This window comes from Artibeus jamaicensis, unplaced genomic scaffold (genome assembly GCF_021234435.1).
Source record: "Artibeus jamaicensis isolate MK-2021 breed Jamaican fruit bat unplaced genomic scaffold, CSHL_Jam_final contig_76, whole genome shotgun sequence".
NCBI classification, from domain to species: Eukaryota; Metazoa; Chordata; class Mammalia; order Chiroptera; family Phyllostomidae; genus Artibeus; species Artibeus jamaicensis.
Genome location: NW_026521954.1, coordinates 13,059,774 through 13,073,871, shown reverse-complemented (window position 1 = coordinate 13,073,871; position 14,098 = coordinate 13,059,774). Strand labels below are relative to the sequence as shown.

Sequence of the window (14,098 nt, the reverse complement as noted above, 5' to 3'; positions counted from 1 at the left end):
GGGGAGTGGATAGACGCACACCCTCCAACCACTGCTGCTGGGAGGGCTGCTGGATGCGGTGGTTCCGTGTGGGAAGTCTTAAGGGTGCAGAGACCGCGTGCCCAGCAGTTCTCCCTGTGAGGGTTTATTCTAAAGAAACAATCAGAGATGTGCACAGAGTCTGTGGCAAGAGTTTATTTATGGCAGAGCTTTTTCTATGAGTGAAAAAAAATTTTTTAAAAAACGGATAAGAACTTAAATATCTGAAAATCAGTGACTATTTAAATTAACCCATGGTGTAGGCTCTTTCAGATGAGGCCATGAAAAATGGTGCAGAAGAGTATTCAAAACTGTGCAAAGATGTCTACGCAAAATTATCTATTCAGTGAAAAAAAAAAGGCAGAATAAAAACCAGTGCAATTCCATTTTTGTGTAACAGAAATAAACCCGAATACACACATATGCAGATAAATATATCCACAAAAATCATCTACCAAAATGCTAACTATACTTATTTCTAGGTGGTGAGAATGCAAGTCATTTTTATTCTTTACTTTGGACTGGTCTGATTTTTTTCCATTTTTCTTTGTGGCAGCCAGTTTATCAGTAAAAATTTATTTTAAGCATAAAAAGTTGTTTCAAAACTAGCTGACATTAGGAACTCCCCCTTAGTTTTCGGTCTACCTAGGAAGTGCTTTAAGGAATGTGGGGATGGGTGGGGGAGGAGGAGTAAGGGAAGCAGATTCTGAAGTCGCCTTTCCTACAGGGCCAGAGCAGCTTCTGGCAGACCATCCCTGGGGGACAGAGGGAGGTGACCGGGGAGTCAAATTAGAACAGTGGACCTTCAGTCTGACATCCTGCAGGGCACGGGCCATGTGGCTGCTGAGTGAGCTGATTCTTAGCCTCCAAGACACCCAACCAATTAGCCGTGACTCATTCTAGACACAAGACATGAGATTTGCCTGCATAGGCACGTCAGCTAACAAGCCCTCACTGCAGCCGAGACAACCGTGAAAGACCCAGGAGCATTTTCCCACATGGACTGCAAACATCACATTTGGTGACATGAATCCTCACATCAGACCGAGGACACGCGAAGGCACAGCACAAAGCCTGCATCGTTCTGCAACAGGGTCCTGCTCCCAAGGTCTTATAACCTGAAGTGTCTTCTGAGACACTCAGGCACGCATAGGTGCCTCAGTTTCCCCCAAGGATGAATGAGGGAACGAGATGGTGTATGCTCGCCAGCCCAAGGCCAAACATCAAGCTCGCTGCTTCTGCTGCTGTGACTGGGAGGAATGTGACTCCTGCTATTAAAATGCAACAAGATGAGTTTTCCTCAGACAACGAACGGTCAAGTACTGGCAGACTTAGAGTTTGCGGCTGGGGTCGGGAGTACGAGATCGACCCTCCTGTAAACCAGAGGCACTCTGATAAACTTCATAAAGCCAGAATCTGGTCTCTGAAGTTATTCTGGTGGTGGTGGAGGTTTTGTAGAAAGGCTTTCGCTGTCCAATTACTGGATAAGCCGGGAGGAAATTTCATAGAAGCCTTATGCATTTCCCTTGAAGAAACGTGGCAATCCATCAAAAAGAGATGTCTGCAAACGTCGATGGTCACAGAAGTGCAGGGCAAAAATCCACCTCTGTCTTCCATCTTGCAGAAGCAATCACCAGAGGCCGGTGCACTCTGATTCCACCGCCATCTATTTTCATGTAATGAAGTGTGAACTATGGGTGAGGGTTTGAACACTGAAGACCCGACTTTCTCAGGCTATGAGGATTTCTGAGACTCGCCACCAATGCAGAAACCCTGTCCCCATTCAGCCTCCCTCCCAGCATGTTAATTACAGGTATTGCTACACTCATATTCATGGGACAATCATTTTCTTAGCATTTGCTATGTGCAGGAAGCCCCCAAACAAGAAACAAAACTGTACTGCCCTTCCAGAAGTTTCTTCAAGGTTGAGGAAGCCAACCCAAGCTTCCAGTTTATTTCCAGTGCAGACAAGTGCAACTGTCCCCTTGACAGTGATTCTACTGGGGGTGGGGGGATGCAAAGAGGAGGAAACTCACAGGAAAGGAGGAGGTGCAGGCACATTTGCTGCCCTCCCACTTCAAAGTCCGCACACACACTTACAGAGCTTTCCTAACGATGCTTCACCACCAGTTCTCGGTCTGCTGGCTGTGACTCGTGAATCTGACTACCTCTGAGCAGGTTCTCAAACAATTATTTTCTCTGTGCTCCTTTCCTAACAATGCCTGAAGCAGCTCAAACTGGAAGGATGAAAAACAATCCTGGGGTCTCAGTGGAACTCAGGGCTCCTGTTCCATTCACCAAAAGGTGAATCTCTTGGCTGGAACTTAGCAGGCCCACTTGTCTCGCCTCCAGCCCACCACAGTCAGGCAAACGTCCTGGGTTAAGTATTCAGGTGTATTTAAGATAAAGCACAATAAAACACACAGTTAATAGATAAAGCATGTGCAGGGCCCCGGCAGAGAGAAATGGAACCTGACAGCCGGCCTCTCCGTAGCTGATCTCTCCTGGCGTCTGCGGACAGCCTCGGGCATGACAACGTTACCTTCCATGTTAGGCCTGAACGGCAAAAAGCCCCTTTCCTCAAACACGCTCCTCTTTGAAGCAATCCCATATAAGTCCTGGAGCCACACAGAAAAGCACGTGCTCATCAAACTGACACATGTAATTTGAAAGTAACGTCCAGAATAAATTCACTCACAAAAAATGGAGAAAGGGGATGGACTGGGGACATTGATGGGTGCTTCAGTTCTGTGACAGCAAAATGGATGGTACCCCAAAAGCGATGCTGTGGGAGGTTACGCTCTTACGGTTCCTGTTTAACCCCCAGGGCACGTTTGGGGCTCCGAGAGATGAAAGCACTCGGCCTCAAACGTGTTTTGACAAAAGTTTCCCAACTACACATTGAGACTCACCTCTAACAATAGTTTAGCACCAGTGTCAACACTGGCAAGATCTGGAGGAACAGAAATGTACAGAGGATTGGCGGGGGGTTACATTGGTGAAATCATTTTGGAAAATAATCGGCATTATCTTTTTTCAAAATCAATTAATTAATTAATGTAAAGGATTTTATTTCATTTCAGAGAGAGGGGAAGAAACATAGATGTGCAAGAGAAACACAGATTGGTTGCTTCTTGCTCACCCCCCACCGGGGACCTGGCCTACAACCCAGGCATGTGCCCTGACCGGGAATCGAACCAGCAACCTTTCCGTTTTCAGGCCAGGGCTCAATCCACTGACCGCACCCGCCAGTGTGCAACTGGCATTATCTTGCAGAATCTAACATGTGACCCTACTCCTAAGTTTATATTCTCAAGGAACTATTCCTCTGAGGGTCAGGATACACATAAAAACGTTCATGGCCACATTGTTCTTAAACACATAAAAAATGGGGCCTTGGCCAGGGGGCTTGGGTGGTCGGAGTGTCACCCCACACACTAAAAAGGTTGTGGGTTTGATCCCCAGTCGAGGCGGTAACAGGAGGCAACTGGTGGATGTTTCTCTCCCACAGCGATGTTTCTCCCTCTCTCCCCCCCTTTCCTTCTTCCTGAAATCAATAGACATATCCTCAGGTGAGGTTAAAAAAAACTGGGTAACAACACAAATAGGTGTTAATATGAGAACTGGTAAGTAAAACGTGGTATATGACAGCAGTGAAAATGAACGACCTACAGGGACATGCGTCCAAATATATGAATCGCAGACACGTAACGTTAAGTGACAAGCCTCAGCTGAAGATTTATGTATAATAATATTCTACTAATAGAAAACTCAGAAACAAGCCAAACCAAGTCTATTGTTTAGGAACATACCTACAAATAGCAAGAACTATAAAGAGCAGGATTCAGGATCATGGGTACTTCTGGGTCCTGGGGGTGCGGGTGGGTTTAATCTGGGAGGGACACAGTGCAGGGGCTCCGACAGTTCCTTAAGTGGGGTGGTAGGTCTACAGGCGTTCATTTTACTGTCATGCTCTGGAACTTATGTACATTGTTTCAGATGTTATCAACCACTACACGACAAAAGAAGAGAAAAACAACTCAACTGGCTCGTGCCACTTTCCCGACCCAAACGCTCAGCTCCTTTTCCTTGGATTCTCCCAGGCTCTCCATCATTATTCAGTTGTTCGGTCAAGCATCTCAGAGCCCAGATCTGGCACATCACTACCCTCTCCCAAAGCTATCAATGGCTCCCTGCTGCCCCACAAATTAAGTAAAAAGACAGAACCTTTCACTCAAAACTCCAGAAGGTAGCACCTCTTTGGTCTCATCATGTATTACTCCCTTTTACAATTCTTACCCTCAAGGTAAATTGGGTGGCCTGAAATCTTCTAGATACTCCCAGAATTTTCCTCTCTCTTTGCTTTTGTTCCTGTGACTCCCTTCACAAGAAATGCTGACCCCTGCGTGGCAAAGTGGACATTCCACCCATCCCTCAAGGCCCCATCATGGAGGCTGGCCTAAGTCCCCCAACCCAGATAGCATCTTTCCCCCTCAGGATCCCCAATGTTCTTTATATACCGTTCAGGGCGCTTACGTGACGTTTGTTCTATTTGCCTTAGTTCATTTACTCAGTAGTTTCTGAGCACTTCCCAGTGTACTAGGTGCTGGCCACTGGGATACAATTCATAGGGCAATCAACAAGTAAGGCACAATCAGGGCCCATGGAAGCGCCAACACAGGTAAGAAGTTAGGCAAGACTTCTGGGCAAGGGCAAAGGCCAGAAGGTCAGACAGAAGGAGGAACGTGAGACACTGCAGGGAGTTCAGCACGAGGAAGACAGGAGGCAGCTAGCAACCCCGCCTTCCTTGCTGACATCCCCCCAGCTCATGGCAAGGTGCCCGAATGGGAGGGACGCAGTCAAGTCTGAGGAACTGAATCCAAACTCCAAACTCACCAACAGTGAGGACCCAGTTAATTCCCCCATCCTCTCCACCAAAAAAAAAGTCTCTTATGTTTGAATATTCTAAGAAAGACAGCAGGCCACAGAAATCTTAATTCATCTTTAAATGTTAAAGTGATGTTAAATTCAAAAGGAGGCAGCACAGCTACACTACTGACAGATCCTCTCTTTATGAAAAAAAAAGTATCAGACATCTTGGTGCCCGTCTGTGAGTGTGTTGGGGCTGTTTACAGATGTGCGCTCCCTTTGGGAAAGCCCCACATGTAAACACCTTGATGTCTGAATGTTTAGTTCCCCCTGAGAAGCTTGTGAGGAGCAAAGGATGGGAAGTTTAGGGGGTAAGAACAGAATAGTTAAAGTCAAATTTGGGAGATTTGCAAGAGAAAACAGCACCAAAATTGTAAGGTATATCAATTGGAAAATAATAATTTCCTAAAGAATTTCTTTCCTGTTGTGCAAAGGGAGGCCACGGATAATAAACTTTCATAGGATGTTAATAATAAACATTTTTATTTGGTGCTTTTTCCCACTGGCCTCCCTTCTTCTGCATTATCTAACTTCGGACTCTCCATCACTGAAACACTCTCTGTGGGTTACATGGGCACCCATGGACCAAAGGGAAAACGGCTTTCTTTTGGACTTACATTTAAATTTTTTAATTAAGGTTCTGATCAGAGTATGATCGATGTTATGTCTGGTCTAATGTCTTTGAGGCAGTGTTCCGAAGAAATATGTGCTGATTTGCATAGCCTTTGTAGTTATTACTGAAATATCCAGATCATTTAGGCAATAAACCAGCCTAAAAAACATAGCCCAAGGGACAAGTGAGATGAAGTGCTAGAACTGACAGGAGATAAAATGGTGAGGTCTGGTAGAGTCTGGAGAGGCGTGCCCTTTTAGTAAAACCGAAGATCAGCAAATGGGGGGAGTCTGGAGTCGGCACATGTGCTGTCACGGGGTGTTCTTCACGCAGCAGAGCACAGCATGAGGTCTGGTAACCCCGTCAGGAGGAGGTGAGAAAGGGGCGTCTGGCTGTGACATGAGAGGCCGTGTGACTTCCTGCAATCCCGGGCTCCTGGCCACAGAAGATGCAGCAAAGTATCTGTGGAAGGATGCGGTCTGAGCCCTAATTCTTTTCCTACAAACACGGTGAAAATCCTGGACCTTCCATGACCTGCCACTGAGAAGCAGAGGGTCGGCTAAGACCCCCCATGTTGTGTTTAGACTCTAAAACCGAGAGAAACAAACTTGAAGGAAAAAGAAGTCAACACACGCTTGTGTCTCTCAACTGGATGAATGTGGATGCTCCCCCTAGAGAACTAATTTTTGTGTCTAATTAAACATGGGATTGCTATGTTTTTCAATCAACAGCCAATCAGTCAGTGATACTCTGCATAGTATTACTGAGGGGCTGTGATTTCCCTGCAAATTGCTTTTTTGGTTGCATTTTAGGCTCCATCTCATAAGACGACAGTGACAGATGAAAGGCAGGTGCTGAGGAAGTTCTCGGTAATGTGGGGTCCGAGCTTACCATGAGCCCTCCAGGTAGGCATTGAGGCCTTTCCGAATGACGTGGCCCAGGTAGCCATTTTTCTCGGCGATGTGCTTTGCCCATCTGAAAAGGGAAGAGAAAAATATCCAAACTGTGGCAAATTAAATAATAATTTTTTTCTTCATATGATTTCGATAAATCCCATTTGGGGAATATTTTGCTTGTTAGAATTTTTACAGAGCAACAAACCAGAACTGAATGTCAAGAAGGTAAATAGAGAGGCATTTTGAGAGCTTAGCAATGCTGAGGAGTTGCTGGTTTATGGAAACAAAGAAATGAAAGGCTCCTAAGGAGCAATATTCACCAGCGCAGGAAAAGATCATCTTTTTGGACATCTGTACAGTAATTAATCGATACTCATTTTCTGGTCCTACCTTTACTTTAGAATGGGGATTTATAATATCGGGCATTTTTTAAAATTTTATTTTTAACTACAGTTTACATTCAATATTATTTTGCATTAGTTTCAGGTGTACATCACAGTGGCTGGACAATCATATACTTTCCAAAGTTGGCCCCCAATATTTCCGGCGCCGACCTGGCACCGCACATAGTGAACCCAATAATCCTGACTATATTCCCCATGCTGTGCTTCATTTCCTGTGACGATTTTGTGATGATCAATTTGTACATCTTCATTCCTTCACCTTGGAAAAGATCACCTTTACCAAGAACTCTAAGTTCTTCATTAAAACAGTTCTACTTCTTTTTAAATAAGGTTTCCTTATTTTGTTTCTGCTCTCTAATGTATCCCAGAGGGTAATTTTTAATAATTACCCTTCATTCATAATAATGAAATAGCCTATTGTCATCTTTGGATTTATAACCACTAAAAGAATGTCATAAAATACATAACAAGCTAATGAAATGGGATCGAGAATGATTTTTAAAAATAGTTGATTACTAATGGCCCCAAAGCACGAGTGGTGATGCTGGCGATTCGGGGAAGCCAAAGAGGAGCTGTAAAGTGCTCCCTGTGAGTGTAAAGGTCTGTATGTATAGAAAGAACATTTTCTACAGGGTTCGGTACCATCTATGGTTTCAGTCATCCACTGGGGGTCCTGGGACACATTCCCCGAGGAGTAGGGGGCACGACCACAGATGCCTTTCCCTTCATACACAACATCTGGTGGGTGCTTACACGACAGCCTTCTCGGGGTCTCTAGGGAATGTTGCCAGGTTGCCCGTTATGTAGTAGAGAGAGCACCACAGGGTCCCTTCGATGTGTCCGCCTTGTGCAGCCTTATGGAAATACTCGCCAGCTAGAGTCTGTCAAGAGAAAAGATGAAAGCAGAGTCATTCCTCCGCGAGGAGCCCTCCTGGCTGGGCTGGTTCCAGCAGAGCCAGCATATTCTCACAGGCTTATAGCTTCTGATATCTTTAAGAAAACCAAGTCAAGTTCAAGGAAGACAGCCAATCACAGATGCCAGCCTCTGGAGGTGATAACCTTGACCACAGCTAGCCTGTTGATGAGGCTTGCCCCACAAGTAGGACACCATGTAACTATGAATATCACTGCCACCTCATTTCGTCCTCATGTAACCCCTGCCAGCAAGAGAGAAGGCTGCGTCAGAAGTCACGCCAGGTGAAAACGCAGGCATTTGCTTTCCTAACCTTGCTTAAGACCTTTCTCCAAACTTGTGCACAAAGACTACATTTCCAATAGGAAGGTGAGAATTAGGAAGCAACAATAAAAACCCGAGTTCCCAGATGTGTGGGAGGGTTTTTGCAACGCACAGAAATACACAGCCTCACACGTAGTCAGAGAGGTAGAGGGAAAATGAAACACTTCGACATATGCTCCGCTGATGACTATTACTTTTCGGAGGCAGTTACTGATGTTTTTTTTTTATTTTTGTTTTTATTTATTGATTTTTTTAAGAGAGAAAGGAAGAGTGAGAGAGAGAGAGAGAGAGAGAGAGAGGCATCGGTTTGTTGTTCCATTTATTTATGCATTCAGTGGTTGATTGTTGTATGTGCCCTGACCAGGGACCACACCCACAACCTTGGCGTCTCAGGACGATGCTCTAGCCAACTGAGATACTTGGCCAAGGCTAACTGACATTTTTAAAGCATGGGCTTTGGAATCAGGCAGGCTTGGGTTCAAATCCCAGCTGTGTTTCTTACTAGCTGAGTGACCTTGGGTGTATTAGTTGATCTCTCCACCTGAGAAATTAACTCAGTTTTTTTAGCTGAAAAATGTGGTGTCGGATAAAACCAAGCATGAAAGGTGTTGTGAGGACTAAATGAGAAAACGAGTTCTTCAGGGTTAGCATGGCGCTTCACGAAAAATAATCTGCTACCCCGCCCCGGATAGGCTGCTGCCCATCCCATAAATGCCCCTCTGTTCTTTCCATCTCAATAAATGCCAGATGCTCCAGAGTGTTCCTGATTCCTCACTCCCTTTCACACCGCATATCCAATCATCAGCAAACCTCATCACCTTGACCTTCAAAATATATCCAGGATCCAGTCACGTCTCGGCCCCTCTTGTGACATGGCCCATCCTCTCTCACTTGGATTCGATGCGTTAACCACCCACCCGCCTCTCTCTCTTTTGCAAGCCTGGTTTCTGCTGGTATCCGAGAGCCTTTTAAACTGCATCCCGCCCACTGCAAAGCTGTGCTCCCATCTCGCTCAGAATGGCTGAGTCATCCCGAAGACCCGGCCACCTGCCTCCCTGACTTCGTCCCCCACCTCCCCATCTCCTCTGCTTTCTGCTCCTGCCACTCTGGCCTCCCCGCCGCTCCTCGAGCTTATTCTCAGAGCTTTTGCCGTGGTTGTTCCCTCTTTCTGGAATGTTCTCCCAGATATTCACAAGAGTCCTTCAGGAGCTTATACGACGTCACACTGTTAGAGAGACCTTCTCTGATCTCCCTTCTAAAACAGCATCCCCCAATCTCTACCCTCCCTGCCCTCCTACTCCTGCTCTATTTCTCCCCACAACACCCTCATATTATATATTTAACACCTGATTGCCTTTCTTCCCCATTGGAATGTATGCTTCCTAACAGCAGAGACTACTTTATCTGCTGCTGTGTCCCCAGGGCCTGGAAGAGCGCCTGGCCCTGGGTGGGCATTCAATGAATTTTTTAAATGCGATGGTGCTCTGATCATTGTCATCATCTTCGATGTTATTATTAATGACCAGGAGTCTCCACGTTACACTGGGATCCAGATCCTGACTCTGACAAGTGTGTAAGTCCCATGCCTTTCAGAGCCCTGGTTGCTTATTCTGTAAAATGGGCTTAATAACAGTCCATTTATAGCAACACTCCAGAGGTAGGTAAGATGATGCGGGACATAAACCCTTTGTGAGTGTCTGGCTTAGGGGAGGTGCTCAACCTACACTAAAGATTATCTCTGCTGCTTTCATCGTTCTTAAATCTGTTCAGGCCACCCAATCTGAACCCAGCTCTCTTCCAGTAGGATGGATCTTACACTGCCTCTTGGTTTCTCGCTCATTCTCACCTCGTATCATCTCCCCCTCCTCTTTAACTCAAGCCTCCCTCCTCCAGGAAGCCTTCCTGACTGCTTTGACCTTCAACTTTCCCCCTTCCAGAACTGTTTGGGTCATATCAATTAGCACACACTTGACACCTGGCTAAATTCACTATCTTATGTTCCTAACGGGGCCCTTCAGTTTTTGAGAACCTGGTCTGTGTCTTGGGTGCTGTCTGGGACACCACAGGCCTGGTCCGGGCAGGGCACACAGTACACCCTCACAAAGACTTCATGAGCAAGTGACCCACCAGCTGCCCAGTGTGTCTCAAGTCTTACTCACTTGATTCCTTCCAGGGACTCCTGGGAAAACACCGTCCAAATGCAGGACTCCAAGGTTATAGGAAGCATCCGGGTTCCCCATTTCTTCTGCTTTTAACCAGTACTTGGCTGCCTTGGCATAATTTTTCTTGAATTTGTGGTAATACCATCCTAGACCATTGACTGCCTGATGCAATCCCTGGATTTTAGAACAACAAGAAAGAAATTACTTTAAAAAAAAAAAACCCTAAAGAGAATTCATTGTCATGAAAGCATTCTGCACAAGTGTGACCAAAACCTCTCCTGTCTCTTTTCTGAGGCAGATGGCATTAGAGAAAAGCTAAGTGTCTGAACATACGAGCCCGCCTCAGGGTGCTCCCAGGTGGACTTCCCGTGGTGGCTGCCGGGATGCCGGCCCCCAGACCATCCCTCAGCCCCTCTAGGCTCTGACATGATGCCCTTGTCTACAGAAAGCCTCCGATGGTCCTGCAGCATCAACAGTGCCCTGACATCCATGAGCGCTCAGCTGCGACAGGCAGCCTGAAACCTGCCCTGGTGGCCACAGGCACAGTTTCGAGGTGACCTCTCAGCCCATCTGTTGATGACTCTGTCCCAAACACCAGCAAATCCTCTGAAGGAAGCAGCTGCAACATCCTACCTGCAAAGTACAGGTGATTTGGGACTGCCTGGCGTCCCAGTTCAGGGCTGAGGCAGAAGGGGAAGGTGGGGGATAAGGGGGCAGGTTCAGAACCGTGTCTGAACCTGCAGGGCTGGTTCATGGGATTCTAGCCTCGAGCCTCCTTGCCTTCACTGAACGCTCTCAGGTGGGAGCCTCTGCTGTCCCCAGGGGCTCCCACCTGCTTCCATCGGCAGCTTCCTCTCTGCTTGTTGAAGACACAGGTGCCCTGCAGGGGTGCATCTGCCAACCTGGGCACACAGCGCTCATTCCTCCCTCCCTGCCAGAAGCACAGGACTGTGAACAAGCAGCGAGAAAGGATTAGAGGGGCACACAGTGCCCTCGCATATGTGAGGGCTGGTAAGTCAGAGCCTAGGTGTGGAACCCAGTTTCTTCCACCTCTCTTCTCACAAGGGGCCATGGTGTGTCCCTCAACGACAGATGCCAAGGCCCCAGCCTGCAGCCTTTCCAGTTGGCACAGCTCCTGAAGGCCTCACCTCCTAGTCTTTGGAGTCCAGGTTCCAGGGAGACAAGGAGGAAAAACTGTGGGAGGCAGTTAGACATGCACAGAGCAAGGATGATGGGCCAGGGACAGAAGGTCACCAGCGGGGAAGGCCCGGGTGCCTAACAATGGATAAAACTGGATCTCGCCCCCAGGGTAACCATTCCCTCCCCCTCCCCAGCATATCGCTGGTCATGAGGTTTAGACCCCTGACCTTTCCTTCCTAAAGACAACATCTAGGCCTCAGCTGTATTTCAGACCCCAGGACCAGCTGCACTGACTAATAACCCCCTGTCCTGGCAGCAGCCATTCAATGGAGACCATGACCCTGAAAGTACACACCTGGAGAGCTGGTTAATATTCTACTGAGGTCCACCCCTGGGACCTCCCCTAAGGTTCCCACCTGCAAGGGGGAGATGAAAACCCCCAAGACAAAGGACCCAGTGTGCATTCTCCCTCTGGGGAGCAACCCCACACCATTCCCTTCCTCCTCTTCTTCCCCCACAGGCATGTGTCTCCTAAACTCCAAGGGTCCCCACAAGACTTGCAGCCAGGGGACAATGGGCAGCAGCAGGCAGCTCCTCCCAGGCTAACCCCCTGAAGCCATCTCCAAGGCCCCCTTTTCTCTGACTTCCCGGTGAGCAGCCCTGCCTGGGCTCTCCTGTTGCTTCTTCTACCCAAGCCCTCCCTGTTTCACAGCCCTGTGTGTGCTTCTGCTGCGGCCAAATGCCTGCTTGCTGTGCTGCGCTGTCTCTCGACTGAAATCTTTCCTTCAGGAAGACAAGAACCAAGATCTTGCAGTCTCTCTGGTAACAACACTGGCAAAGCCCATTCACACAGGAGCTCCATGAGGGCAGGGGCCTTTGTTTTGTGCCCCAAGCACCAACATTAGTGCTTGGCATAGAGTAAGCACTCCATAAGTATTTGACGAATGAACGAAAGCCACCCTTTGAATGCCAATGCTCAACAAATTGGAACCCAAAGCCAACACCCTGAGGAGCCAGAGGAGGGTTCGGATTTGCAGGCCCCCAAGACAGCGGACACTTGGGACCGAGTCTGTGTCACGGATCCAGTCACAGAAGCGTTTTTCTTGAGCTTCAGTCACACAGCACCAGGTGCAAGGCCAACTCCTGATAGGTCTTGCAGAATGAGGAAGTTTCAATGGTGTAAGAGACCAGGCCATACTACAGAGAGACCAGAGCCGGCTCTGGAACAAACGTGCAGGGCGGACACATCCAAATGGCTTTCGCAGCGCTTACGTCCAGAGGCCACGGCTCATTCCAATGTACCTGTCGTCACCCACGCTGTCCGCAGAACTCCTTGATGAGCTGCGTTTGGACCTAGTTCAGGAACCCGCAAGAAATCTTGTTTTGTTTCTTAAGTTCTCATCCGTTGTTCTGGACTTCACTGCTTGATCGACAGATCTGCCTCCAAGTGATTTCCGGCTCATTCCAAAAATGAAACTGTGTGCAACCTTCTCCACAGGGCCCGGCGAAGAGTAGGGGCTTCACAGCTCCCTCCTCCATGAATGACTGAGAACCATTTACACTTTCCAGGATGTGACTACTCCAGGCCATAAAACTGCATTTGCCTCAATACTCATCTAAGCCCTGCTAAAAATACATGCAAACACACAGCACATCAGACACCAATTCACCACCAGAATGGCTAAAGAGATGCAAATTTCACACCTGCCAGGAAATCCCACCCCTGGCCCATTTTAGGGTGCTCTGAAACCAACGCCTCCCACGACCAAAATTCAGCTGCTTTTCTGGCTCTGCCTAGAATCTGTGTTGGGGTCGAGAGCTGGTGGGCACCTCAGTGGGTTGCCTTCTCCTGGGTCACATGCCCTCCAGACACAGGGAAGCCTCTTGGCTCGCTCACTCCATGCTCCAACTCCTACTACTCCAGAAAAATGCACTCTGAGCTCCCTAAAGAAGGCGAACGAGGAAGCCCAGCCAGGTTCCTTCAGGAACCAAGGCATCCTTGGGGCGGAGCCACATTCACGAGCCAGAAGGGCTATACAGGGCCTGCTGAGGTGTAACATTACAATAGTTCCTACAAAACTTATTTATTTGCAAATCTGTATGCATGCATGTGAGTGCACGCATGCGCACATGCATGCATGGGGCATGTGCCTGACACAGGACCATGTCTGCGTATGTCTGCGAGCATGTGTACCTCCTCATAAGCGACATTATAACCTCTGTTCTCTAGCGCTGTGCTGAAACTAGCTGCTTGATGACTACACTGAAGAGTAAATAGTGACAAAAGCAAAACAATGTTTAAACCCAGTAATAAACCCGATAAACAGCCCCATTATTCAAGCACAGAGAAGCACACAGGCATGGACGTGGCAGGGTTAACCTTCCAGGGAATTAGGCTTTTGGTTTTCCTAATTCAATGGCATTTATATCCATTTACTTTCAAGGAGCCCCCGCGGCTTGTTATCAGGGCAGCCTTGATTATAATTTTAGCCTTCAAACAAAATTGGCCTGAATTCTATTGACTGGAGGTGAATACAGCTTTTGAATTCTGCTGTTCCCATTGTGGCGGGTTTCTGTGCGTGTGTAGCTCTAAAAAAGACCAGTGTTGCCATTCTGGTGACCCCTCCCACCCCTCTCCGTGTCTACCTTGGTGCTTTGTAGGGAGACGCTGGCCGTGTTCTCTCTGGAGTGGGTGTATG

General features: G+C 47.7%; 1 protein-coding gene across 2 annotated transcripts in view; it reads right to left on the bottom strand.

Annotated features, from left to right (window-relative positions):
* SEL1L3 (SEL1L family member 3) overlaps positions 1-14,098 on the bottom strand; it is a 94,542-nt gene that overhangs the window by 15,621 nt on the left and 64,823 nt on the right. For both annotated transcript variants that reach the window (XM_053672399.1, XM_037155510.2), the window contains 3 exons: positions 10,257-10,433; positions 7,614-7,741; positions 6,452-6,535 (listed from right to left, as the gene is read on the bottom strand). In XM_053672399.1, the coding sequence (XP_053528374.1) occupies positions 6,452-6,535; positions 7,614-7,741; positions 10,257-10,433 (389 nt within the window). The remainder of the gene's footprint in view (positions 1-6,451; positions 6,536-7,613; positions 7,742-10,256; positions 10,434-14,098) is intronic.